This window comes from Heloderma suspectum, chromosome 5 (genome assembly GCF_057233095.1).
Source record: "Heloderma suspectum isolate Gila_16-S chromosome 5, 16-S_ref, whole genome shotgun sequence".
Taxonomy (NCBI): domain Eukaryota; kingdom Metazoa; phylum Chordata; class Lepidosauria; order Squamata; family Helodermatidae; genus Heloderma; species Heloderma suspectum.
The window spans coordinates 199,418,317-199,445,910 of NC_139462.1; the positions used below are offsets into that span (position 1 = coordinate 199,418,317).

The 27,594-nt window shown below is 42.5% G+C and overlaps 2 protein-coding genes across 15 annotated transcripts in view; one reads left to right on the forward strand and one right to left on the reverse strand.

Moving 5' to 3' along the window:
• The window catches only part of CACNB2 (calcium voltage-gated channel auxiliary subunit beta 2), a 258,911-nt gene extending 255,895 nt beyond the window's left edge, over positions 1 to 3,016 (forward strand). For 4 of the 7 annotated variants that reach the window (XM_084859008.1, XM_084859005.1, XM_084859009.1 and 1 more), the window contains one exon: positions 868 to 2,996. In XM_084859008.1, coding sequence (XP_084715134.1) covers positions 868 to 1,353 — 486 coding nt within the window. In that variant the 3' untranslated portion in view covers positions 1,354 to 2,996. Of the gene's footprint in view, positions 1 to 867 lie in introns of all 7 variants that reach the window. The other 3 variants (XM_084859011.1, XM_084859007.1, XM_084859012.1) reach the window with 2 other exon arrangements.
• Positions 3,017 to 11,845: 8,829 nt separating this feature from the next.
• Positions 11,846 to 27,594, reverse strand: part of NSUN6 (NOP2/Sun RNA methyltransferase 6) — a 44,771-nt gene continuing 29,022 nt past the window's right edge. For 5 of the 8 annotated variants that reach the window (XM_084859013.1, XM_084859016.1, XM_084859015.1 and 2 more), the window contains 5 exons: positions 21,725 to 21,869; positions 19,449 to 19,597; positions 17,042 to 17,167; positions 13,836 to 13,883; positions 12,439 to 13,237 (listed from right to left, as the gene is read on the reverse strand). In XM_084859013.1, the coding sequence (XP_084715139.1) occupies positions 13,031 to 13,237; positions 13,836 to 13,883; positions 17,042 to 17,167; positions 19,449 to 19,597; positions 21,725 to 21,869 (675 nt within the window). In that variant the 3' untranslated portion in view covers positions 12,439 to 13,030. Of the gene's footprint in view, positions 13,238 to 13,835; positions 13,884 to 17,041; positions 17,168 to 19,448; positions 19,598 to 21,724; positions 21,870 to 27,594 lie in introns of all 8 variants that reach the window. The other 3 variants (XM_084859019.1, XM_084859018.1, XM_084859014.1) reach the window with 1 other exon arrangement.

Below are 27,594 nucleotides of genomic sequence, written 5' to 3' on the forward strand. Positions count from 1 at the left end.
TATTGGTGGGAACTGTGAAAGACTGATATAACAGCATCCCTAAGCTAATCACAATTGTTCATTTTTCAGTGATTTGAAAACATTCCGCCGATGAAGATTAGGTTTGATTATGCTTGGTAATTTTTACTTTTGTTTTCAGTCACCAGTAATGTGCTAGGAAATTAAATGATAATTTCACTGTGTCTGTTTTTGACAAAAGTTCAATCTGTCCAAATAGATCATTTGTGCAGTCAAAACAACCTCTTACCAATAACTAGAATGCCACTTGGTTGCCTTGAAAAACAGTACAGCAGTGATATTATTGGTGTTACAAGTGCTATCATGTTTGAATCTTTGAAAAATCTTTATTTTAAGGACAAAATCCTGTTTTTAAAATGGAAAATCCTTTTATTTGCCTTCATTCTGTTGTTTGCTCTTGATCTTTTTCCACTGATGTACACTCTCAAAAGTTTCTTAGGTTTATTTGGTGCCTGACTCACTGACCTCATTACCAGAACTGCTGTCTACTTTCTGTGTGCTGTGTCTGTGCTGCTAGGTGGACCTAATCAGCATGTCCTAAAAGTGACTATGATCACCCAAGCTCAGGGCTTATGAGAAAATAAATTGAGGCTGACTTTGTTTTCTTTTTGGAATGAAGGTTCACTTGTATTATAATGCAGTATCTTCAGTAAACGTTGAACTCTTAAGTTCCTAGATTAGACCAAGGTTGCTAGCCATAAGTTGTTGCCTTCTGACCACCTCTTCTGGAATAGCACTGTGAAACTCAGCGAGCCTGCTCAAGAGTAATAAGTTTGAGGACCATGACATTACTGCATTTTCTGTTTAACATATGCCAATGTAAAATTACAATTCTGTTGTATCGATCAGGGCTCTCAAGGAGATCAGAGGAATGAACAATCAGCCCCTGAACGAACTGGTTCCCAAGGGGAAGAAGAAGCACGGGCTGAACACACCAGGAAATCCCAACACCGCTCTTCTTCTTCAAGTCATCACCATAACCATCGTAGTGGAACTAGCCGTGGTCTGTCTAGACAAGAAACTTTTGACTCGGAAACACAAGACAGCAGAGATTCAGCATACATAGAGCCAAAGGAGGACTACTCACATGAACACTATGATTCTCATAGAGATCACAGTCACAGGGACGAGTCCCACGGGGGCAGTGATCACAGACATCGGGAATCGAGGCATCGCTCAAAGGAAAGGGACCGAGAGCAGGACCATAACGAAGGCAACAAGCAGCGGAGCCGTCATAAATCTAGGGACCAGTATTGTGACAGAGATGGGGAAGTGATATCTAAAAAACGCAACGATACAGCAGAATGGAAGAGGGATGTGTATATCCACCAGTAACATTTGCCTCTGGCAGTTCTGTGCTTCTTTTGAAGTTGTGTATGACAAAGCCCCTTTAAAAAACAAATCTGGGTTTTTCATGGCAGAACACATGGTATCCTGTATGCTGATTTTGTATTGCTGTTGCTTTCATGGCAATAGCATGAAATAGAATATTCATTTTTATTAGTGCTGTAACACATTGGCGTAGTACAACTGCGAAGCTCCTCATGTTGTACCATGCTGCTTCTTTTTTTTCCAAAGCTGTTTTTGGTAGCTGCCACTTGAACAATATCCGTTGCCATCAAGGTGTTGTTAGTGTTTTCAGACAAAATACAGTTGATGTTTGATACCTTCCCATGTTTTTCAGCAAGCCAAAATCAGCACATCCAAAACTGAAGCTCTTATCTGTTCTGATTTTTTAAACTGTAGGCACCTGATTTGCGTATTGATTTAAGAGCCTCTTACGTTGCTTGTACCTCTAGTGGACTACATTTGGGAACAGAATTCAGTCTTGCCTTACACACTGGGGATCATGAAGTCAAAATCTCTTTTCTATGTACTGGTACTGTGTACTGTATAGACAGTTTATAAATGTTATTTCTGCAAACACCTTCTTACATAAGATTGACCACACTGTTTTAGAGTCCTAATGCCAAGTCAGCAGATTTGCTTTTGAATTACTGGCAACTGAAACCAGCCTCATTCAGGAGATTTGTTAACAGTGTTCACTCTAGACACACTTCCTTGTACTTAGTAAATAGGAATGAATAATTTAGATAAAAGGTTGGATTGCCCTTGCAAACTTACTATTTTTGCATTTTAAACCTATGGCAAAAATAATGTGACACTCTAACTGGTCATGCTCTGCACAGTACACACTAATTGCAGTGGGCATACAGATATCTTTTTCCTTGTCAACTTGATAGGCCACATTTGACATGGTGTATGAGTGTGTGTGGCTGTGTGTAAATATATATATAATTTTTACACACACACACACACGTATGTATGTATGTATGTATGACAGGAGTGGTTGCTAAGGGTCCCCAAGAGATTCTAAAGGTGAATCCATATGTCATGGATCAACCATAATTTGCACATTTAGCTGCTCAGGGATGAGACCTATTCAGATATGCAGTGTAGTCTCAGAGGAAGACACCCTTGGAAGACCACGAGGCTACATCTAAGAAAAGGGACTGCCACACTGTCAATACACCAACTTATATAAGTAGCACACAATCTTCCATGCTTCTACTTCAAAGATCACACAGCTCATGTAAATAGACAACTCATCTGAGCAGCTAAATGTGGAAGCTAGGGCCAAATCATAATACAATCAGTGAGCCTTGAGAATACAGATGATTCCAGAATCCAGTAATTTCTTCCTTCTGTCTATAATTCTAAAGGTCCAAATTGCAGGCAAGCAGCATGAGGAAGTTTATGGCTACGGGTAATTGGGAAAGCATCAATCTGCTGGCTCTTTGTTGAGGATCCAGGAAAGTTAAAAACACAGGCAAATGTGACTGTGAGTGTTTCACTGGAAATGTAAAATCTTTTTGTGTTTTAGAGTATTTGTTTTAGTAAGAAAAGTTTACACCGCTTGTGGAGAGTTATTTTGTTGGAAAATAAACTTTTGTAGCTTCTCCACTTTTTCTATATTCAACATGCTCTCTATCCTGTTAAACTTGTTCCTCTGTTTTTCACCTCTTGGGTTTAGCTGTCAGTAGGTTGCTAACAGGTTATTGTAATTATCAAATTGTCTGCCAGAAGCAAACAAGATTCCACAAGGAATTTCAGGTCGGCACTATACAACCAGTACTTGTACCAAATGCAAGTTAATATTGCATATTTTCACTTGCCTGTTGCATGTCCCAGGCTAGATCAATTTCTGCCCAACATTCCTTCTTGAAACAGTGGCTCAGCATCTTTATTAAGTAGTGAGTTTTACAGAAAATAATAAATAAGGAAAAGAATTATATGAATCTCAGAACACTTCAAAGTATATATGAACTTAGATTTTCTGGAAAAGAGGACCTCTGGGGTTGGTATTTAAATTCATAGGCTAAGAAATCACATTAATACCTCTTGAAAAATCCTTCCAATATACATTTGCAAGATGTTGACATTTTGATTTCTGTTAGTTTCAGAAATCTTTAGATTGGCCTAAAATGTAGCATAACTCCACAACTTAATGCAGGTAGATGCTCCATGTTACATTACTAAATTACTATGGGCAGAGTATGTTAGCATGTAGAAGTCTCTGTGCTTCAGAAGAAATTAATATTTGACATCATCATTCTCTCTAATAGCAAACTTGGGTTGTCGAGTGCCTATTAGTTTGGAAGCAAAACAGGACCACCCACAAATAAGGTAGGGATTTCCACATTCTTGGAGGACTTCCACGGTACACACTAGTATATGAATTTGTAAGTGAAACTGAAAAGACAAACAAGTATTTCAGTGCATAGTTAAACTATGGAATTTGCTACCACAGGATATAGTGATAGCTATTAGCTTGGATGGCTTTAAAAGGGGATTGGACAAGTTTATGGAGTATAAAGCTATCAATGGCTACTAGTTATGGTGGCTATATATTACCTCCAGTATCAGAGGTGGTATACCTGTTGCTGAGGAATATGAACTGTTGTGCTCATGCCCTGTTTATGGGCTCTCCAGGGGCATCTGGTTCACCACTGTGGAAACAGAATGCTAGACTAGATAGGCCTTTGGTCTGATCCAGCACAGTTCTTTTTATGTTCTTAAAAATGTGTTTTTTAACCCAAAATGGCTTGATGAGGAAGTTTGGAATCCTGATGCATTTGCTTTTTAAAATAAACTGGAAGATGGGTGAAGAAGGAATTGGCCTGCTCAAGACCCGAACTTTCTATAGTAAGCAACTGGGGTGGGGTGGGGGAAGGAAAAGGGATGTGTGTTTCTAGGTTAAAAAATCTCCCATCCTGGAATGCAGGCATGTTTCAGGAAAAATGAAAGGAAGAACATCTTTCCTTTTGCACAAGTTGGAATCCCCCCCCACACACACACACGCACACTATATAGCTACAAAATGCTCACATTTGAGCCCTTCAGTGTTACAGGGACACAGGAAGCTGCTTTGTACGAAGTCAGTTAAACAATTTGTCCATTTGGCCCAGTATTGTCTACTGTGTTTCAGCAGCAGCTATCCAGGGATCGAAGCAGAGATCTTTCACATCAGCTGCTACCTTTTAGCACAGCAGAGGAAAGCCTGTGGTAGGGGTGGGAGGAGTGTGGGAAAAGGTGTCCTTTTGCCCTCCTCCTGAAACTCACCCCTCCTCAAAAAGGCCTCGACAGGACTACAAAGCTCCTGTTCCAGGCTGACTGGAGCCCTGAAAAAGAGCACTCCTATTAGGGATATACTGTAATACAGGGCTGTTGTTGTGAGGATAAAATGGAGGAGGAGGAGGAGAATGTAAGCTGCCTTGGGTTCCTTGCAAGAGGAAAAAAGGCGGGGTATAAATGCAATAAATAAATAAATAAATAAATAAATAAATAAATAAATAAGTAATAATATTGGGCAGCAGATACAACTTGTTCCCTTATTAACAATTTGGTAGACCTGTGCCTATCAGTTTGAAAGTAAATTCACGGGCTATGCTTGCCTTGATCTTGTGAGCCACCTCCGGCTCTCCCTGCCCCAGAGCCGGAGGCAGAGCCAACGTGGGGCACGGGGAGGTAGCAACAGAAGTGTGTGCTCACAGCACACTCGGAAGTGTCCTTTCACAGGGAAGTGTCCTTATCACAGTCTCCTGCAGGAAGAGAGGCTTGGAGTTCTGGAAGCCCCCCACTGCACCTGCTGCCACACACACACGCTTTCCCCTACCCCAAAGGCAAATTTCTAGGCCTTATTGCTGGGGAAGGAGGAGGCAGGACAGACAGCTGCTTTGCAAGCCTATGTGAGTGATCAACTGGAACACTCACAAAAGCTCAATCTCTCTTTCAGGGCAAGCGATGGGGTGCTTGTGCATCCCTACCTTGAACGACTCATCAAGCTGTGAAGGGAGCAGAGACCCTAACAACTTCAAGTATCCTGGAAGGAGTTCTGAACTTAGGGTCTGTTGATGTGTGCTCTGGGGACGACTTCCCCTAATTTCTCACCCATATACTACAGGAAGAGAGAATGAAGCCAGTATAACTTCCTTCCTTGCAACTCCTTTTCAGGACTAGATGATCAAGTTCCTACTCACATTCCCCACCTGCCAGCGGTCAGTGCTGTAGCACTATTACATTATAGTGCTAGATCGCTGAGGTTCAGGGCTAGGGGAGCAGGAACCTACCAATCTAGCCTTGGCACTCCATAGACTTGCTGGTGCACTGTGGCGAGCGGCAGTATTCCCCCCCCATCTGTGATTCTTCGTGGACTCCCTTCCCACTGTTTTCTTTCCACGATAACACTAGTATTCTACTTTTCCTCTCCAACTGTACAGTCTACTAGTGTTCTCAGTCTGGCTTTTGATTCCTATTCTTTGTAGGATTTGTCCTACTTCAAGTTTATCTTTGCAACTGTTTGGCAGAATTTCAAATTCCTCAGCAGCTCTAAATGGAAACTTTACAGTAAGCATCCATATAAAGATAAGACTAAATTTGTGATTCTTTAGGCTGAATCTTACTAACTCAATGGGTTGGATCCAGACTAAATTAGCTGCAGTTGACCCATTGAAGTCAATCATTACTATTTCAATGGGAAATAAATGCCAACGCAGGGTTGGATCCAGGATCTGCCTTCTGTGAGCAGAATGGATCTTCCATGAGAGGAAGGGCTCTGCTCATGGAAGGTGCCTCCACCCAATTTTGGGGGATTCTCCCTCCCCCATACACACACACACATACCACAGTTCACCCCATTTAGCAGGGCCTCCTGACCCTCTGTGTAGCACTTTCAGGGGAATAGAGGGGCTGCTGTAAGGAGGGGACAGAAGTTCATTTCCATCAGTGCAGTTGATCCAGTGCAAATCTGGATCCAACCCATGACATTGATTGGTTTGTTCCCGGTATGCGCTGTCATTATTAACATCAGATAAATGATGCATTTTAACTTAAATCAAGTAGCTAAGGACAGAAGGTAGGTGTCTATCATATCTTTATGATTACTATTATAGAGCAGTCCTACCCCAAGGAATAATTAGATCAATGCTCCCCTACACGTTGCGGATATCTGAAGGCAGACAAACCATCTTAGCCAAAGTTTGCCCACATGTGCCAGCAGGGAGAAAAAGAGGGAGGAATGGCATTTACCTCCACTCCTTTCTGTTTTCATATTTTCTTCTTCTTGGAAAGATTTCCTGCCCATTGCAACCAACAGGAGGGAAATTATGTATGCCAGTTCCAGTGCTGGAATACGTTTTCCTGTGTCTAGGGATGGGGAGAGCTTTGGATCCTGAACCCCCCCCGCCCCTTTTGTCCCCACCAACATCTGGGTTGAAAGGGCAAGAACTGCAGATGTTTCTTCAGGGGCTGGGAGGAGGGATTTTAGGTCAGATCTTCCCCTCCAAAGGCAGCTCTCTCTCCCTATTCTCAGAGGGCAAGATCCAAACTACCCTATGACTCCTGGGACAACCCTCCAGGGTCCATAGGATTGCAGCCTTAATTCATTAATTTAATAACCCTATTAGTAAGATATCCCACCCACCCAATTACTCTTCAGAAAATGTATCTTCAGGAAGTAGGCTGGAATTGGCACTTTTTGCAAGGTGATGGCACCATTTTCTATTATGAAGCTGCTCACCAGGAACTTGACACCCAGACAGGATATAACAGGGTTTTAAAATAATCCAATAAATACATCAAAGGCTCCTATGGAGACAGTAGTTTGAATATGCAGTTTACTTACAGTGTATTAAAATGCCTGTTGCCCTAATAATCAGGATTTGTGCTGGATGCTAAATGCAAGTAAAGGAAAATGTCTTTCCCTAAGAAGATTAAGAACATACACAGAGAAAAGATGAAGGATTAACATATGAATAAGAGTGTGTTAAATAACATATAAGAGCATGTTGACTGGTAATGTTGATGATAAATTAAGATTTAAGGTGAGATGGAGTTTGTTCTTAAGGAATCAGAATATGGAGGGTGGTTGCGGCGGGAGGGGGACTTAAATGTATACTGCTTCTACAATTCCTTCTAAGAGTTTGGATACTTTTGGTGACCCAAAAGTAAGGTAATGACCTCTGCATAGTCAAGAGAAATCCCTAGGTATGCATACAAGTATATAGGTTTGTACAAAAAAAGAGAAAGAATTAGGGCTTGGGAACAGCCAAAAATGGCACTGTACGCTTCCAGGACCTTTGAAATATTGAGATATGAAAATATACCCACACTGTAACTCACTTCATTGGAGAGGAGACCTCACATTGACCTGGTTCACACGATGAAACAACCCATGGTTTGTTAACCGTGGGTTGACTGGGGGCAAGCAGGAGAAAGCAAGTCTGCTGGGTCCTGACTGTTTGCCTGCTTCCAGTGTGCTAACCTGAGTTTTGAGGTTATAATTCTGGCTGGTTTCTCCCTCACCAATCCAGAGTTCTGGGTTCAGACATCAGAGAACCCTGGGATGGGGCATCCCTGGGTTGTTTAGTGCACCAGAAAGTGGCAAGTGGTCAGGACCCAGCATATTCACTTGCTCCCAAACAACCCATGGTTTATAAACCATGAGTTGTTTCATCATGTGAACTGGGCTATTGTATACGAAAGACAGGAATGGCTCTCAGTGCTACTTTTCTTTCTGGGGGAGGGGGTGATGGAACTTATTACTGCTTAGTCATAGTTCTCCTAATATCCAGGGTTTATGAGCAGCTGTCACTTCTGCACGTCGGAGGAAGGGGGAAAAGGAGGGAGTCCTAAAGGAAGCAGAAGTCAGGCAGACTGTGAATCTAATAATTAACTCATGGTTGCGGGTGGGCGAGGCATGGAAAGTTGAAAGTATCAGTTGCAGGGGAAGGAGGAAAACTGAGGGAAGAAAGGAAATGGTTGTTTGAACATTTTGCACAAGGGTGAAGAACCTCCCTTAAGGGCCACGTGCCAGTGGTGAGTGGGGATGTTGGGGGAAGTCATGGGCTAGATCCAAAGGTGCCAGGACTGGATTCAGTAGTCTTGTCCTCTAACAGGTTATATTATCCTAGAGATAGGTGTTCGGGTCCTGAAGATGCATGTCATGAAATTAAAAAAATATCTCATCTGTAAGCTTGGGGGGGGGGTGGAACAGAGTAATTTAACAATAAAATGCCCCTTTGCTACTACATAGCACAGCAGGAAAATATTTCTGGAGGACTGGAAAGGGAAAAAAGTGTCCTCTGCAAACCCCAAAAGGTGCTACAAGGTTCCAGGCTTGCTAGAATCCTGTGCAGGAATGCTCTTGGTAGGAGCTGGTGGTACACTGCAACGTTGTGTTGCAGATCCCCACTTCTATAGAATCCTTTATCAACAGGTTCACTCCTAAGCCAGGGCTGTCAAAATACAAGACCTGGGAAGAGTTCCCAGTGGTACTCCTACCAGGCTCTACGCAAATTATTGTTAGTAGGAAACTGATGCCCTTAGTAAGGAAAAAGGAAGTGACACAGAACTGGCTAATACAGCGTGCCTCTCAGTATCAACCTCTCTCACTGCTGTTCCCTTTAAATTAATGTGTGAAGAGTGCAGTGCAGTGCAATGGAGCACACTAGAGCAGAGTGTGGAATCAAAAATATTCAGCCAGTGTTACCCATTGTGGCAATATGGGAATAACAATGGCTTACAACATATGCCTAGTACATTTCTTGAAGCAGTGAACAAATTATGAAGACAATAATAAAAAGAGGGATAGTATCAAAATAATTAAAATTGTGTATCATAAAGGTTTAATGTTAAAATATAAACAGTGCAATACTATACATCAGTCTTCCCCAATCTGGTGTCCTCAAAGTGTTTTGGACTACAACTCCCAGTATTCCTGACCATTGGTCATGCTGGCTGGGGCTGATGGGAGTTGAAGTACTAAACATCTGGTGGCACCAGATTAGGAAAGGTTGCCATACATGTCTATTCAGACGTATAATGCACTGAGTTCAGTAAGGCTTACTCTCAAATAGGTGGGTATAGGATTGTAGCCTGAGATAATATATGTAAAGTGCTTTAAAAACTTTAAAGTGCCATATTAATGCTAACTGTTAAACAGCCATAGAATAAATTCCCTCCCTCCCTTGCCAAGGTTCATGTAATACCGTTTCCCTTTTTAAAAAACCACAAGGCAATTCTAGGATTTGTTTTAAACCCTTCAGTGGGTTTAAACCCTTAACCCTTTAAAAGTGTTAAGGCACGTACAAATTCCTCAAGCCATAAGAAATTCTTGTACATTCTGTATTATGAAAGCTGTAAACATGAAGTCTTACATATTGGACTCATTTACAACTTAGCCTCCATACATTCACACTTTCCATTGATCTTTGGCTCCAATCCAGTTCCTCTGCAGCTTGGGGGTCAGCATTAAAGCTGGAGTCTGTCACTGTGTTATATCAAACTTTAATAAGACAATATGCTTTTAAAACTCTAAAAACTTAATTCTGACAACTAGCCTCTTGCACAGCTTATGTTAAGCAGCAATACAATGGACATTTAACTAAACGTAAAACAAGCATTATCAGAACACCAGATTTGCAGGTTTGCTCTGCTTGTTAATTGTAAAAATGTAATTAATTCATTTTAAACAGAGGCAAGGTATTACACAGGGCAGGCCTGTTATTATTTAGTCATAAGTACAGGACTTACTAATCTCCTCTTCCTTGCTGACTTGTGTTGCCCGTGATGAAACAGTTGCTCTCCCCAGTTGCCTGTCTACTCCCGCTCATCTCTCTCTATAGCAGGGATGGGGAACATGTGGCCCTCTAGACTGCAACTCTCATCAGCCCTGGCCAGCATAGCCAATGGTGAGGGATGATGGGAGTTGCAGTCCAACATCTGGAGGACCACATGTTCCCCCATCCCTGCTCGATAGTATACCACCTATCAACCTTGTTGATAGAAACTGAATGAAAACACAGAAGCTACACAAGTGGTCAGTGAAGCTGCTGAAAGACCAAGGGAAAGCATGGGCACATGGAAGCTAAATTGTATGCAAGCACAGGACCCGAGACTATAGAATGGGTTTACTGCTTACACGGTATGGAAGTTGAAGCAGGCATGTTAACTTACAATTCCCATGCTGTTTGGTGCATGAAGGGGGCTATGACTAGTACCATATGACTAAAACTGGAAGGGTTGGATCCAGGATATGCCTTCCATGGATGGAAGGACTCCACTCATGGAAGGTGCCATGCTTTTGTCCTGTTTTCAGGGATGCCTCCTTTCCCTCTGGGTCCCCCAACCCTCTGTGTAGCATTTCTAGAGGGCTAGTGGGGCTGCTGTGAGGAAGTCTGCTCCAACCCCTGCTATTTTCTTATATGTAAAAAAACCTTTTGATTCCAGGAAAATTTTGAGCAAACAGACGTGACTATGTTCATAAGTGGGCTTTCTCCTTAACTCACTTCTCAGACTAACTAAATGGCAATACACCAGCCTCTGATATGCAGGTGATCAGGAAACCTCTTGCTGGCTCGCTCACATTCAGGCCTTCAGACTGGCTCATGGAGGTTGTAATCTTCTCTACACTAAAAGAAACAACTAAATGTATCTGTTGCTGAGCCTTACCCATTATTGGATTGGATCCAGACTTAAACCATACTTTGAGGATACCCACAGAAATCAATGGGACTGAAGTTAGTTACGTCCCATTGATTTCAGTGGGTCTACTCTAATTATGATGTATCATTCACATTTAAATCTGCTCCCCACTCCACACTTCTAGCACCTACAAATCAGGTCAAGAAGAAATGGTTTCAGGCTAGACTTTTGCCTACATTTGGATGTGTATAGAGTTTTTTATTTGGAGGATATCTAGATATTTGATTCCCCACCTGAAATTATATATCCCAGCAACAGATTCATTACACAGGGATTCCGCTCATGTTTCAGCTGTATGTCATGACTACCTTTCATTCTGTTGCTTTCAATGAAATCTAGTTGTGACAGGTTTTTTTTGCTGGCTTGTGCTCAAAATCTACCTTTTTTAAAGTGTTAAAAGGCAAGTAGAAAGACTTATAATTGAATTTATAATGGTATTCAGAGGTTTTGCATCTGTTAAATTTGTATTGATAAAGTTAGCAAATTATCTACAGCTTAAAGCTGTGAAATACAGCCTTCTCTGATCTTGGTCTCCCATCTGAATCAAGTTTTTCTTTGCAGAGAGCATCTCTAAACAGTGCAAAGCAGTTATGGAATAAAAATCTGTGCTAAATCTGATTCATGCAAGCTTTCTACTTCAAGGTTATTGTCTGTTTCAGCATCCTTCTTGAGCCTTGACCTCCTTCCTCTTCCTTAGCTTTTGTCCTATTTTTTTTTAAAGTGGTAGGACAACTGTTCCTAGTCTCTAGGCACTACCTAAGTAAAGGTACGGTAGCCAAAAATTGAGGGAAATACAAATGAATTTATTTAGAAGGGTACACTCCTATAGTAACATTAATCCAGCATTGTGACTGTAACAGTAGCCAAGCTGCTGGAAGGCCCACAGAGAGAACATGAAGGCAACTGCTCTACCCTGTTGTCTCAAAGCTTCTGGTGTTCAGAAGTCTACTGTCTCCAGACGTAGAGCTTTCATACAGTTAACAGGGAAGCTCGCTTTCAAGTGATTCATGCTAACTGTGGTAAGTTACCACTTTACAAACGACTGTCTGCATTTGACTAAAGTACGTATGTTGCAAACAATGCACCTGGCTCACTGGGCCGGCCTTGCTCGGGAGTGAAAGGGTGCAGGGAGCCATTTAACTCAAGCTTGTAGCAGGTCCCTGCAACCATCATCCATGTCTCACCAGTCACTCTGTCCTAACTGGTCAAAGTGGATAAGAGAGCCTTGGATAGTAAAGGCTAAAAAAAAAGATGTGAAAAGCAACGGGAATGTTACGATTCTGAGTTGGCCCCCCCACCCCCCTTCTAGCACAAAAGATGGTAATGCAAAAGATGATAGCTCTGTCCCAGAATGAAATATAGCACGACTGTACAGTTAAACTCTTAACTGTATTTCCTAAGAAGAGAGATACAAGCAGAATAGGGTTAGGCTTTGTAGGATATCAGCTAGAAGACTCTCAAATGGATTAATAATAAAAAGCAACAAGATACCCAATCTCACTTAAAACTTTTCTATTAAATGATGCTGTTTAATAATATAGAATTGTTTTTCAAAGGCAGCAATTTCAGAATTTAGTAAACAAGACTTTATGAAACATGACAAATATTTCCAATACTGATTTATGCGTGAAGTATAATACACTTTGAAAGCAGACTTTTTATTGTACATGATTGCAGATTTTTTTGAAACTAAATCATCTGGACAAACCGAAGAACAAACACATTTCTAGAATCGGTATTAACTACTGCTAATACAAAACCAAACAGAGCCTTCCAAAATGAAACTGCCCCTTCCCTCAGACCTGTGGATCTCTCCCAAGGGAAACAGCTGGCAGATTTTACTGCTGCTATAGCAACTGTGTCGTCAGTCTGTTGGCTTGGCAACATTGCAGCAGCATGAGGTACAGTTCAGAATGCTCCAAATGTTAACAGGAAAGAGTATTTTTTATGTTGTGTTCCTACGTGATTTTCACTGCACTTTTATGAATTTTGAAATAAAAAATCCTATACAGTCCTTATTTGCCAGGCTTATCAAATCTTCATATTTCAAATCTTGCAATGAATTAAAATCCATTCCCTGAAAAACTGCTTCAGATGGATCAAACCTCTGCAGCCGTTTCAACTGTTCAGGTGACAACCCAGCTCCCATCATGCCTTCTCCTCCGACATGGGGCTCCTTTTAGAGAGGAAAATAAAACAAATGGTTTTAATTGCTCGGCAGTTCATTATTTATTTAACTGAAAATAAAAGCTGTATTCACAACAGCCAGTAGTACTAGCCTACCATACCACCGTAGAGCCATATTTAAAATATTTTTTCGTTCAGAAAACTGTCCTTGAGTTTGCCTTACTACATGCCTTTGATTGGATATTTCTATTTAGCCTACTAAGTTCAGCCTACAGGAGACAACATAATGATATAGAAAGAGAAAAATGCCTGCCCGTTTGTTATCAGTAACACTAATATGATTGCCGCTAACAAAACAGTTGTATATGTTGTCCATTAAAAATCTGTTTATATACAATTTATGGCTGGGTTGCCTTGTTGCATCAGCAAAACAGAGATGGAAGACTGAAAATAGATGCTCAGCTGTTACAGTACTAGAGGAAGAAGGCAGGGGAGATTATCATGCTATTTTGCTACCTAAAAGGGATGGGCTTTCCCAGGCCCTTTGGGCAAGTAAATCCCCATACTAGTTGACAAGAACGCATTGAGACTCAGGCTGCAAACCCATAAACATGGGAGTACACTGAATTGAATCCACTGGGTCTTACCTCTGAGCAGACATGTATAGGATTGTACTGTAGGAGTGGATGGAGCTGCTTCTCCATTTGATAGTAGAGCAGGAGGAAAACAAGGTAAGGGTATTACTTATCCTGTGCTCCATACAACTGTCATCCCCCCCATAAAAAAACCTGGAGGATGGACAGGAATTGACCATTCTGCCTTCTCCCAGTCAAAGATGGAAATAGTCTACCTATAACTGGCGTTGTCCATGTGAAGGTTCTGTTCTAGGTTCCCAGGAGTCTGGGCAGAGTGAAGCTGCTAATATCCTCTTTGTCCCTCATTTGAGAGAATATCAAGACTGTTAATGATTGAGAGCATTCTGTCCCTTTCCTTTCCTGCTTCTGCCACATTGTACAAACGAGATATATACAAACAGAGTGGATTTCTGCATAATTAGGCAGATCTGAATTGCAAAATAGGTTTTTCCAGATTTGGGGGTCTTGCCAATGGCAGCCTTGATTTATGCCTGCTCCCTTTACATGTCTCTTTCCCCCAGAGGAATGCAGTAAGACACTTAATGCTATTAAAAGTTTACATGAAGAAAGCCTGGCACATGACACAGGCCAAGTTCATAAAGTGCCTGGCAGCATCACTTCTACACCTTCTGATGGGGGAAGACATTCTGCCACTTCAATAGTTTAGGCCATGGAATTTCAAATGCAACATACCACAACCATAATAGTGCATTCCGCATAGTCTGCAGGCATGCAATAAGATAAGTATGATTACAAAAATTACACAAAACTCAGTATCAAATCAGAGTCTGTCTCGGCCATTTAATCCTGCAAGATTAAAACCTAATCCCTTTGGCCACTCTGTCAGAGAAGGTCTAGGAGAAGCAAAGGGTAACTAATCAAACTCCTCACAGTCACACAATTATCTGATGTATCCTGGTCATAACTTTTTACAGTTTCATGTCATATCTCTGCAGTGATTCAGTAAATATCTGATGACATTGGACACAAACATTTATACTGGTTAATGATTCCCAAACTGCTGCTCACCCACAAAGCATCAGCACAGCCTGAATCCTATAAAGGGAAGGGCAATGGAATCATGAAAGCTCATCAACACAGGTGTTTCCCCAGCCCGCTCTCTCTGCAGGATCAGCAGGCTGTCCAGACTCGGATAAGTCAACACAGACACATTGCACATCCATCTGCTGCTCCCAGTGCCCTTTATAGGGGGCAAACAGGCACTCGGTGACAGGAAAGTTTAGCAGGCCCCTCTTCGGAGGTGGCGCTACAGCTGCTGGCAACTTATTAGAGCTTGCAGGACTCAGGTCTGTACTCCATTTCACCAGGTGGAGGGCATACAGCGAAGGTGCAGTATGTATGCACTATGCTCAAGGGATCTGTCAATCTTTGCCCGACGAGGCAGCTTTCAAAATAGCAAATACCTCCTTTTAATTGAAATTCTCACCTCTATTTGATGGGATCCTAGAAATCACTCTCGGCAAAGAAAGAATACTACAGAAACAGAAATAGAGGCAAGCAATGCCTCTTTCATTCCTGGGATAGCTTGGAAGGCTAAGGTTTGGAGAGAGTTCTCCCATAAAGTCCCTGCTTCACTAGTCTGATGGACTGTAAGCTCTAGAGAATTTCTCTGACCTTCCTTTTCCTATTAAGTGTGTGTATACACATGGATACACACACACACACACACACACACACACCCACCCCTTCCCATTTCCTCACATCACTGCAGGGTGCAAGATTCCTGAAACTTGCCATCAAATCAAGGCTGCAAAAGTCTCTGGGTGATCTGTGACTGTCTACACACAGGAGTTGCAACAGGCTTGTAAAATCTAGTTTGTTATGCTGGTACATGTGCTCTAATTCTCAAAAGAAAACAAAAGGAAATGCCTTAAGGAAAATGGTCTCCCAAAGGGGAGACAATGAGCCTACTTGCGTGTCATAGTGGCAAATCGTGGCTTAGTTAACCCATGATTTGCAAGGACGTGCAGAGCATGCACCAATAGAAGCTTTTTAAAAGCCTAAATGCAGAGCAGGGGGTGGGGGTGGGGTAGGAGAAATCTGGAGATAAGGAGATTTTTCAGCTGTTGATGGGAGATAAAATATTTTGAGGTCTGTGGGGGGAGGGGCAGGTGCTGGTAGAGAATCTCACTGGCTAGTTGGGGTCATCTGGTGAGCCCTATCCAGTCCATGGCCAGAGGCTCCCCATCCCTGATCTAGACCCTATATCTGGTACTAGAAAACTTGTCCAAACTTGTTTGATTTCGAAGACTGCAGCCAGGCAAGATAACATTTTCCTTTTCAGTAACCTCGAGCCTAGTAACAAACGGAGCTGGTTCACACATTAACACTAAGCCATGGTTGAGTGCTATGCACTTGAAGTAAAACAATCCCAAGCAAAGCCTTGGGCTCATGTACTCCCTTGTCCTTCTCATGCACAGCTGGAGAAGGAGTTCTGCAGTGTTTAGTTCACGTCTAAAGAATCCGGTCTTCGCATTACATACGAACCAGAGATCGTGATTTAAAACAACTCTGGTCAGTCTCTAAACAAGCCCATTTCAAATCATGGGTTAGTGGACTAGTTCAAGTAACAAGAACTTTAAACCATGATCTTTGGTTGTACATCACACTAAGCCAGAATTCTTTGAGCGTGAAACTAAACACTATGGAAGTCCTTCTCCCGGGTGTGCAGGAGGAGGGGGCGCATTAGAGCCAAGCCTCTGCTTAGACTCACTGAGGCTGATGCACATAGCACTAAAACATGCTTGCTTGCTTGCTTGCTTATTTATTTACTTACCTACCTACCTACCTACCTACCTACCTACCGCTGGTGCCTGTGCTGCTCTCCTCAACCACCTTTCTGCCACGGATAGAATCTACAGATATGAAAGATGTAAGCTAACTTTTAAAAATGATACAAGAGATGCCCTCCCACTGAGAAAAATCAAGTTACACAAAAGTAAAAGAACTTCAACAGTCATATTGTTACTGAATAGATAATGGGAAATAAAGAAAAATATTTTGTTATCAAATCTCAGTACTTGCTGCTGCTAAAAATGGCAGCAATTTGGTAGTGATGCTGAAAGCAATCTGCAGATCTATTCTATCCCTTTTCCCACCGGGAGTTTTCAACTGTCAGAAAGCATGTAACTGAATATGAAAGTGAGGAAGTATGTATGTTGGGTTGTGAATTTTTTAAAAATTAAATATGTTCTTACCTGTAACTGAAGCCGAAGACATGGGAAAGTCTCCAGTGCCCAAGCAACCTGCTCCTCATTTTCAGAAAGTGTAATTGTACAGGTGCTGTATACCAGCATGCCCCCTGGCTTTAGCAGTTCCACTGCCTAACGACACAATACATTTTTACTTTTTAGGATGTCATCGGTATTTCATAAGAAAAATCACCCTTTAAAATACAGAGTAGTTCCAATATTTTCTCTGTACAGGGGAGCTACGCAGTCCACATCTGTTACAACATATTTTGGCAGGACTAAGAACTGCATCTCGTGATATGGCCACAATGCATAGATTGTCTGAAGCGGCCATTGTGTGGGGAGCCCTTTGTGTGCATCAGCTTCCCCCTTGGACTGCAGCCACTGCAATCACTCCAGCCCCCACATTCTGCAGCCAAACAGTCCTGGCAACAGCCTCTGGTGGAGTGGAGACAATTCACAAAGCAAGGGCTAGTACATATGAATGTTTGAGAATAATTAAGATCTTACAACGTCTTGTTGTTTGAAGTTCCCTGGACACATTATCTTCTAGCAGATACTTTCAGAAGGTGAACCAATAGTTCCCCAGTTGCTTCTCCTTTAGAAAAAGGAGAATGCATATACTCAAACTGACCTTTAAGCAAACATCTAAAGGGCTCTAGAACAAGAATGAAACTTTCCCCCTTCCTTTTGGCTCAGCAGTTTCCAATACACAGGGGAACACAGCTGAATAAATCATGACTGTTGATGTTCCCAGCCTCCATCTGAGCACAGCAGTGAGATTAAAGATTTCCTGGGACAAGGAAAAGGGCACCAGGACATCTTCCCACTGGATCTGCTAATGGTCTCTCTAACAGAAATGGATTCTTCTTACTTATGTTGGTGTAAGAATGTAATATTTGGGCTGTAACCATGGTTACACCTTCTGTTGGTTTTAAAAATGTGCTGTTTTATTGGGGGGCGGGGTGTCTCTGCACGTCTAAGCAGTACCATGCCCTACAGGTGGGGCAGACTAGCAACCCAAATAAGTAAGTAAATTACCCCCCATGAACAGGTTCAGAAAAGTAAAATCCTCACACATCTGATTATATACTGAAGAGACCTATGCTACCTTATATTTTAAAAGGCCATGGGGAAAGGTTTGTAGGAGCAAATAGTTTCAAATCAAGAAGATATTCACCATTTGACATGAATGCCTTGTACTCATTCTAAAAAGATTTATTTATTTTTAAATTATCCTGCCTTCTAAAAAATGTATTCACCTTGCAGCTTGCCTCCATGCTACCAAAAGCTTGCTACCAGGAACATTCAGTTTATAAAATTGTGCTGTTTCTAGAAAGAGAGCTAGATTTAGTGCAACAACACCTCTACTCTAGTGTTGTTATTTGCCAGGTAACATAACGCTCATCCTGACCTCTACTAGTCTAACTTTTGCAAGACTTGTGAACTGGGTGTGCTGGAGAAAGGATGATCAATTATCCTGTTGCCCACTGATATAACGTGAATAGTTTCTGTGAATTCATAGAATCATAGAATAGTAGGGTTGGAAGGGGCCTACAAGGCCATCGAGTCCAACCCCCTGCTCAATGCAGGAATCCAAGTCAGAGCATCCCTGACAGATGGCTGTCCAGCCTCGTCTTGAAGGCCTCCAGTGTGGGAGAGCCCACCACCTCCCCAGCTAATTGGTTCCATTGTCATATTGCTCTAACAGTCAGGATGTTTTTCCTGATATTCAGCCGGAATCTGGCTTCCTATCACTTGAGCCCATGATTCCGTGTCCTGCACTCTTGGATGATCGAGAAGAGATCCTGGCCTTCTTCTCTGTGATAGCCTTTCAAGTACTTGAAGAGCGCTATCATATCTCCCCTCAGTCTTCTCTTCCCAAGGCTAAACATGCCCAGTTCTTTCAGTCTCTCTTCATAGGGCTTTGTTTCCAGTCCCCTGATCATCTTTGTTGCCCTCCTCTGAACCCTCTCCAGTTTGTCTGCATCCTTCTTAAAGCAGTACTCCAGATGAGGCCTAACCAGTGCTGAGTAGAGGGGAACTAGTACTTCCCGGGATTTGGAAGCTATGCTTCTACTAATGCAGCCCAAAAGAGCATTTGCCTTTTTTGCAGCCACATCACATCGTTGGCTCAAATTTTCCCTTTGTCCCTTGTACTGACAGACAAGAATGGGAGCCCATGTATCTATTCCTGAATTTTTTGCAGGGGGGCCTTGCAGATGTGGATGCCTACAGAAAATTAGATGATTTACATGAGGAGTCAGTAATGAATGCAAGAATTCTCTACTAACCACCACTACATAAGAGCAACCACTATGATCTGATGAAGTAAGTTGCTAGCTCACTATTTTTCCAAGGTAATGATACATGTCTGCAACATTTTGTAGCAGGTTTTACTATTAATACATACCACTCTAAAAAGTTTGCGCTGCAAGGGCTGGTAAGAAGTCACTTCCTTTAAAGACCAGGAGTAAGCCATATTTGGTCTCTGCCCCATCCCACTACAGGGTGCATCAAGAAGTATTCGATCAAATGATTCTGGTAAGAATGGAGGTCCTTCTACAGGGATACATCACAATTTCAAAAACTATAACCAATTTATGTCACATACTTATCTTCGTTATTGTTTGGAAATTTCATAGTACAATTCATTTAAATGTCATGAGCCTGCTGTCAGTTTAATGTAGTTAAATTGATACAGTCTGAAAATGCAGCCATACTGATCTTGGTTACAAGGTCTTTATGTTAGTTTTCCAACTGTTGACAAATTGCCATTATGTTTGGACAAAAGAAGCAAAATGTGCTTTGCCTCCCACTCTATTCCTGAAAGATCTCAAGTGGAAATATATCTTGAGCCCCATTTTGGTGCTGTACATGTGGATGCCAATTTCTTCAAATCTTTACTGCTGATGTCAAGTCAAGACTTCATTGTGTACCAGACATACCAACTGCCACCTCAATTGCACGTATGAAAGATGCACCAAATACCAGCTATTTATAAATTATATATTTGCAGAGGGGAAAAAACATGTTAATGAAACACTTGACCTGAAAAGAATAAGGGTATTAAAAGGACAACCCCATGTACCAAACTGTAATGAGTAAAGAAAAAAGGGGGAAAAAGTGGGCTAGGTTGGACACAACACTAAAACACTGTTTAATATTACAAGAATGAGCTTAACTTCCCATGAGGCCATGAGGAGTTCGGAATCTTTCAGTGCCATTTTTGTTTAATGGCAGTTTGCCATGCTGGCCAAATTCAGATAAATTGTGGTTAATCTTTACTATGGTTACTGAAATAAACCAACTTCAAACCACAGAGGCTGGCTTGTTTCTATTAACCATAGTCAAGTTTAACCAAGGTTTAAGGTTTGGATATTTAAACAGTGACCTGGTTTGCACAATTGCAGCAATATACAACCCACAATTCCGAAGTGTGCTTGTCACGTGCCAAAACCCACCATAGCTTAAATAAGCCACAGTGGGTTGCAGCACATGCCGTGTGCACTTTGGAATATTCAAGCCATGGAGGGTGGGCGGGCACCATGGCTTATTGTGTCATGCACACCCAGAAAGGGTGGGTTGTTGCTGTGGGTAACAAACCACCCACAACCCCTGGGCTATTTTAGGGTTATGGGTGGTTAACAAATCCATCTTTGCCAGGTTTGCACAGCACAAAATGCCACAGTGACCACCACCTGTGGCTTCTGTATTCCAAAGTGTGCCTGGCACACGTTGCAACCCACTGTGGCTTATATAAGCCTTGGTGGACTGATGCAATCATGCAAACTGGGCCAATAATTAATCTAAAACAGAAGTGGAAGCTTTCAGTCCCCTCATGGCTATGCTGGAGAAGGAGAGGGGAGGGGGAGCATGCAAGCCCAGGAGAAGGCTAGGCTTGTTCTCATCACACTAAACCATGGTTGCAGCCAGGGAGATATCTTATTGCAAAATATATGTTTATTAAGTGGCAATATATTTTGAGGAGATATGTTAAGGCTTCCTTCCTTTTGAATAAATATACATAGGATTGCATTGCAAGATATAGGCCCAGTTTGCACATAACAATTGTTTTGCATTAGATGCATGAGCCTTAGGGCTTGCGGGTTCCCTTCTCCCCTCCAGCACAATTGCAAGGAGGATATCAAATGCATCTGCTTCCATTTTCAACAGTTGTTTGTGGTTATGTCTGAGCTGGGTACTGTGGTTAACTATGGTTTATTCAAACAAGACAGACCATTAACCAGTTTGTCTGGCTTTTGACCTAATGATACACCACAATGAGATGAAAATGGAAATGGCTTCTGATCTCTTCCTTGTGGCTGTGCTAGGAGAGGGGAGGGTGTAGAGTATGAGCCTGATGCTCAAGCATGTACTGCTGAACTATGGTTAAGCATTATGTGCAAACACAGTCATAGAAGGATAGCGTATTGGTTTGCATGCATATTATTGAGGAACTGATCAGTAGAAAATAAAAATGACATACCACTGAAGCTTATAAAACATTTTTCAAGGTTTTCAGGGATTTGTAGATAAATGTTAAATATTAACAAAGATCCAGACCCTTAAGCTGTTTATGGTCGAGTCATCTATCATAGCATGGGCCTAAGGATTGCAGTACAAATCCTGGTCCTCATTCCTGGGAAAACACAACCACAAAATAAGCACCAAGAAAATTCATATTACCTTGCCCATCCTCTCTCTTGCTAACAGCAAGTGCCTTAGTACCATCATAACAAAACGCTTTAATACAATTCAGCTTCAGTAATGCAGCATTTTGCTTAATCTTTTTCACTTTGTCTGCTGTCTTGTCCAGGGCTATCACTTCCCCCTGAAAAATATATTGTAAGTCAAAAGGTATGAATGACGTAAATGGATATGGACTTGCTGAATTTTTTTGGTAACCAAATCTGTAGTACACTGTCAAATGTATACACATAATTTCAAAAAATACCCAGCTTGCAATCCACCAAGTGCTGAAGCTGTGAAGTAAGTATTTGATATGCTATCAGTCCAACATGTCTGTTTCCCTTCACAAGGTGCTTGGGCCTATGGATATCAAAACAGAGGGTGGACCTCTGAAATAAATGTGCAAAATCAGCCATGATTCCTGCCATCCTTCTTAAATAGTTGATTCTGCCACATCCTAGTGTGATCGGACTAATGTTTGTTGTGACACTTCCTATCTTCTATGAAACTGAGGAGGCCACATGGGAAAGGAAGTCCTAATAATTGGGAAGGCTTGAAGAAGTTTTATTTTTCCTTAACTAAGGGTTGCTTGAAGAGGCTGTACACATCTATTTCACCAAATTACCACAGAGTCACTATGCCAGTCTGCATTCCATAAGCACTGCTCTTCTTGGCTGGATAATATTACATTACAATTCAATCCAGTATTTCTTGCACAACAGAAATTACAAATGCAGACTTCTTTATACAGTCAAGGCCAGAAATATTGGAACAAGGATAAATGTTTTGGCAGTTGGCCTCTGTACACCACCACATTGAAGTCGAAAGGAAACACACCCAGACGGGAGCGAAGTCAGGACTTTCAGCTGTAATTCAAGGGGTTTGACAAAAGTGGGGCACTAACCATTCAGGAAGGACAGCCAGTGGCACACACACACACCCATCGTTGGTGGCTCATAAGTAATGGAATGAATGGCTGACAAGCAGCTGCATGGCCAGGTGTGGCCTGTTTCCTGGGTACCCCATGTCCAATCAAGCAGATAAAAGGCCCGGAGGTGGTTCTGAGTGTTACATTTGCATTTGGTAGCTGTGCATTGGAACCTCCAACATGAGGTCCAAAGAGGTGTCCATGCGAGTGAAGGAGGCCATCATTAGGCTGAGGAAACAAAATGAACCCATCAGAGAGATAGCAAAAACATTGGGAGTGGCCAATACAACAGTTTGGAACATCCTGGAAAAGAAGGAATTAACTGGCAAGCTCAGCAACAGCAACCTGGAAGACCACGGAAGACAACTAAAGTGGATGACCGCAGAATTCTGCTCATGGTGAAGAGGAACCCTTTCACAACATCTAGCCAGGTCAAGAACACTCTTGCAGAGGAAGGCATGTCATTGTCAACATCTACAGTCAACAGATGGCTTTATGAATGTAAATACAGAGGCTTCACAACAAGGTGCAAACCACTGGTAACGCTCAAGAACAGACAGGCCAGATTAGCCTTTGCCAGCAAACTCCTAAAAAAGCCTGCCCTGTTCTGGAATAAGATTCTTTGGACTGATGAAACCAAGATTAACTTGTACCAGAATGATGGGAAGAGAAAAGTATGGAGAAGGAAAGGAACAGCTCATGATCCAAAGCATACCACATCATCTGTCAAACATGGTGGAGGCACTGTTATGACATGGGCATGTATGGCTGCCAATGGAGCCGGGCTACTGGTGTTTATTGATGACCTGACTGCTGATAAAAGCAGCAGGATGAATTCTGAAGTATATAGGGCTAATACTTTCTACTCAGATTCAGCCAAATGCTGCCAAACTGATAGGATGCCGCTTCATACTGCAGATGGATAATGCCCCAAAACATACAGCAAAAGCCACCCAAGAGTTTCTCCAGGCAAAGAAGTGGGATGTTCTTCAATGGCCAAGTCAGTCACCTGATCTCAACCTAACAGAGCATGCTTTTCACTTACTGAAGACAAGACTGAAGGCAGAAAGACCCACAAACTATCAGCAACTGAAGGCAGCTGCAGTAAAGGCCTGGCAAAGCATCTCGAGGGAGGAAACTCAGCATTTGGTCATGTCCATGGGTTCCAGACTTCAGGCAGTCATTGACTGCAAAGGATTTTCATCCAGGTATTAAAGGCGATCCTTAAGTTTGAGATGATGTTGGTTTGTCCCATTACTTATGAGCCACCAACGATGGGTGTGTGTGTATGCCACTGGCTGTACTTCCTGAATGGCTCATGCCCACTTTTGTCAAACCCCTTGAATTATAGCTCAAAGTCCTGACTTCGCTCCCATCTGATTGTGTTTCCTTTCAACTTCAATGTGGTGGTGTGCAGAGGCCAACTGCCAAAACAGTTATTCTTGTTCCAATATTTCTGGCCCTGACTGTATATAGTCAATCCATATTCCATGTGAATGTTCCAACATGAAGCCAGGTTGTTAGTCCTTTCTAAGTCCATAATCTCTGTGTAGGAACCCATTCTGTGGTTGTTATCTTAAAAATAATCACCTCTCAAAGTATATTTTAAACTAAAACTGCTAACTGAAGTCTTTATGGGATGTGCTAACTTAACAAAAATGTGTCCATTAAAGTAAAGCAAATAGGCAGAAACACCACCACCATACATAAAGACTTCAACATCAAGTAAGTTATTGTTTCTTGTGAAATTTCATGGCCCCACCTCATGAATGATTTATATGGTGGCAATACCCCATGCTAGAAGACTAAACACTTCAGTAAGCACACACAATATTGTGTCAAGGAGGCTGTCACCTATCACAAATTGCGAGGCTCTTCTGTATACACATGGATGGCCACAACTAAGTCTCTCTGCTAATGTACAGACCACAACCAGAAGCAGATTGTGCTACAGCCCACTCGATCTAAGTTATCTACCATTTTATGTACAACTCCTGTTCAAGAGAAATACACTTTAGCTAATTGCATGTTATGCGGACTTGAATTGCTAAAATGGACACTTTTTTGTTCCATATATACCACACTCACTCAAACAGTTCTGTGCAGGATGAAATGCCTCTGCACATAGGAAATGTATTAGCGCTCATGCCTTACTTTCCTTCTAAGGTCATCAGCCAAATAAGAGAAGCATTTTAGTAGACTAGTAAGAATCGGAGCTGAAAGGTATACAAAGAAAACCCCTACATTTAAGTGCTAAATTCTGCACAAAAAAACCCTAAATGAACTTCCATATTCACTGCTCAGATTCTGAACTTTCCCCAAATTGAAAAATTGAACACTTCAATAAACATGATATGATGAAGGCAAGGAGGCTTCTTTGGGGACCAGGGTCGGGGGAATGCAAAATATAATATTTTGGAAGGCAGAAAGCATGTTTTTTGGCCACTGCATTACAGAACATCTACTCTCCCATTCCCTCCATCTCAAGGGAGCTCAACTACTGTGTTCCATGGTTTGGTGAACAGGTCCACAATGGGGATATCAAGATGTACCAAATTTCAGGACACTACAGACTGCAGGATACTCTTCACCTTTGGGGCTCCACTATGAGCACATTCAACTGCCTTATACAGAATCAGATCATTGGTCTGTCTAGCTCAGTGTTGTCTACTGCACTGATCTTCAGCTGGTGGGTATTATGACCTATAGGATCATACCAGTGGCACTACCATTTTTTAATTTTGTTTGCAGTATGGTTAAAGTAAGAAGAGAAAGACAGGGGAGGAAGACAGACATATACAGGAAAAAAAGTAAATGTGAATTCCATGTTGCCAATTGATGTTGAAGGTGAGTCTCAGGTTTGAAAAAGTCTAGACTGGTAGTGGCTCTCCAAAGCCTCAGGCAGATGCCTTCCCAAAGCTGCGACATTATATCCTTTGAACTGGAGATTCATGTTGGAATTTCTGGATGCAAAACCATCAAATGATGGCTGGGAATAATACGAACAAATTGCTGTAAGTTACTCAGATGCTGCTGTTTGCAGATGGGGGATAGAGGGTTGGATTCCCTCTAGTAATAACAGCCCCTGGAACATCAAAAGGAGAACTGGATTTAAACTTTATTGAACATTTAACTTGAGGAAGAACAGATTTTAACATCTTTACCCTAGTTGTATCAACAGGATGTTATGTTCATGAAGATGTCACCCCTATGTCTGGGCAAACAAACTCTATGAAATATAAGGTCATTTCAGTTAGACTGGGCAGGGGGCGGGGGTTTGCACAAGAAAAGCTGACCATTTGGTGACTGCTAAAGCAAGGTGCTGACCAAGGGTCCCTGGGCAATGAGGAACACAGGGCCAACCCTAGGCTTTTAGTCCAGAATGTATCCTGGGGTGTGTTTCCACACTATTGGCTTCACTTTGTTTGCAACTCTGTAGCGATGCTTCCCCAATCACATCTTCTCCTTTTCCTGTTTCCACAGCCTTTAAAGACCTGGCTTGTTCCACCCCTGGGCAAGGTCCTTGAGCGAATAGTTGCCAACCAGCTCCAGGCACTCTTAGATGAGACCGATTATCTGGATCCACTTCAGTCAGGATTTAGGCCAGGTTTTGGCACAGAAACAGCCTTGGTCACCCTGTATGATGACCTGTTGGGAGAAAGACAGGGGGAGCATGACCCTGTTGATTCTTCTTGATCTCTTGGTGGCTTTCGATACCATCAACCATGGTATCCTTCTGGGATGGCTCTCTGAGCTGGGAGTGGGAGGCACTGTATTGCAGTGGTTTCACTCCTACTTGGAGGGTCGGCTCCAGAAGGTGGTGCTTGGGGAACACTGCTTGGCCCCACGGATTCTCCAATATGGGGTTCCACAGCGGTCAGTTTTGTCCCACATGCTGTTCAACATCTACATGAAACCGTTGAGTGCAGTCATTCGGAGTTTCGGAGTGTGTTGTCATCAGTATGCTGATGACATGCAAATGCAGCTCTATTTCTCCTTTTTATCTTCTTCAGGTGAGGCTGTGGAAGTGTTGAATCAGTGCCTGTCTGTGATAATGGACTGGATGAGGATTAATAAACTGAAACTCAATCCATACGAGACTCAGATGCTGTTGGTGGGTGGTTCTGCTGACCGGATGGAGAGTGTTCAACCTATTCTGGATGGGGTTGCATTCCCCCTGAAGGAGCAGGTCCGTAGCTTGGGGGTCCTCCTGGAACCATCTTTGTCACTTGAGGCTCAGATGGCCTCAGTGGCACAGACTGCCTTCTACCAACTTCAGTAGGTGGCCCAGCTACGCCCCTATCTGGACAGGGATAACCTGGCTTCAGTTGTCTATGTTCTGGTAACTTCCAAGTTAGATTACTGCAATGCACTCTACATGGGGCTGCCTTTGAAGACAGTTCAGAAGCTGCAGCTTGTGCAAAATGTAGGGATGTACGAAAGTCACTTACCTTTTCGCAGCTTGGCTTCGCGGTGGGGGGGAGGCGCTTTGCTTTCCCCCCCAAAGTTCAGGTGAAAGGGGGGAGGCTTCCTGCCTCGCCCGGCCGAAATTCAGGCTGGGGGGGAGGCTTCCTGCCTCGCCCGGCCGAAATTCAGGCCGGGGAGAAGCGCCCCGTCTCCCCGGCCGCGAAACAAAAAGTAAAAAAAAAAAAGACCCCGTGATAGGCTACGTGACGATTTACGTAGCCTATCACGGCTAGATTTCCAAAGTCAGCCGTGATAGGCTACGTAAATCATCACGTAGCCTATCACGGGTGACTGTGGAAAAAAAAAAGCGCCTACGCAAATGGCGGCGGCCCATGGGCGCCGCCATTTGCGTTCCTTATTTTGGCACGTCTAGTCTACGTAAAGATTTACGTAGACTACAGCGAAAATAAGGGCAACGCAAATAGCGCTTATTTTCTATGATGTTTTAAAAGTTGGTCCCTCGGCATCCTGC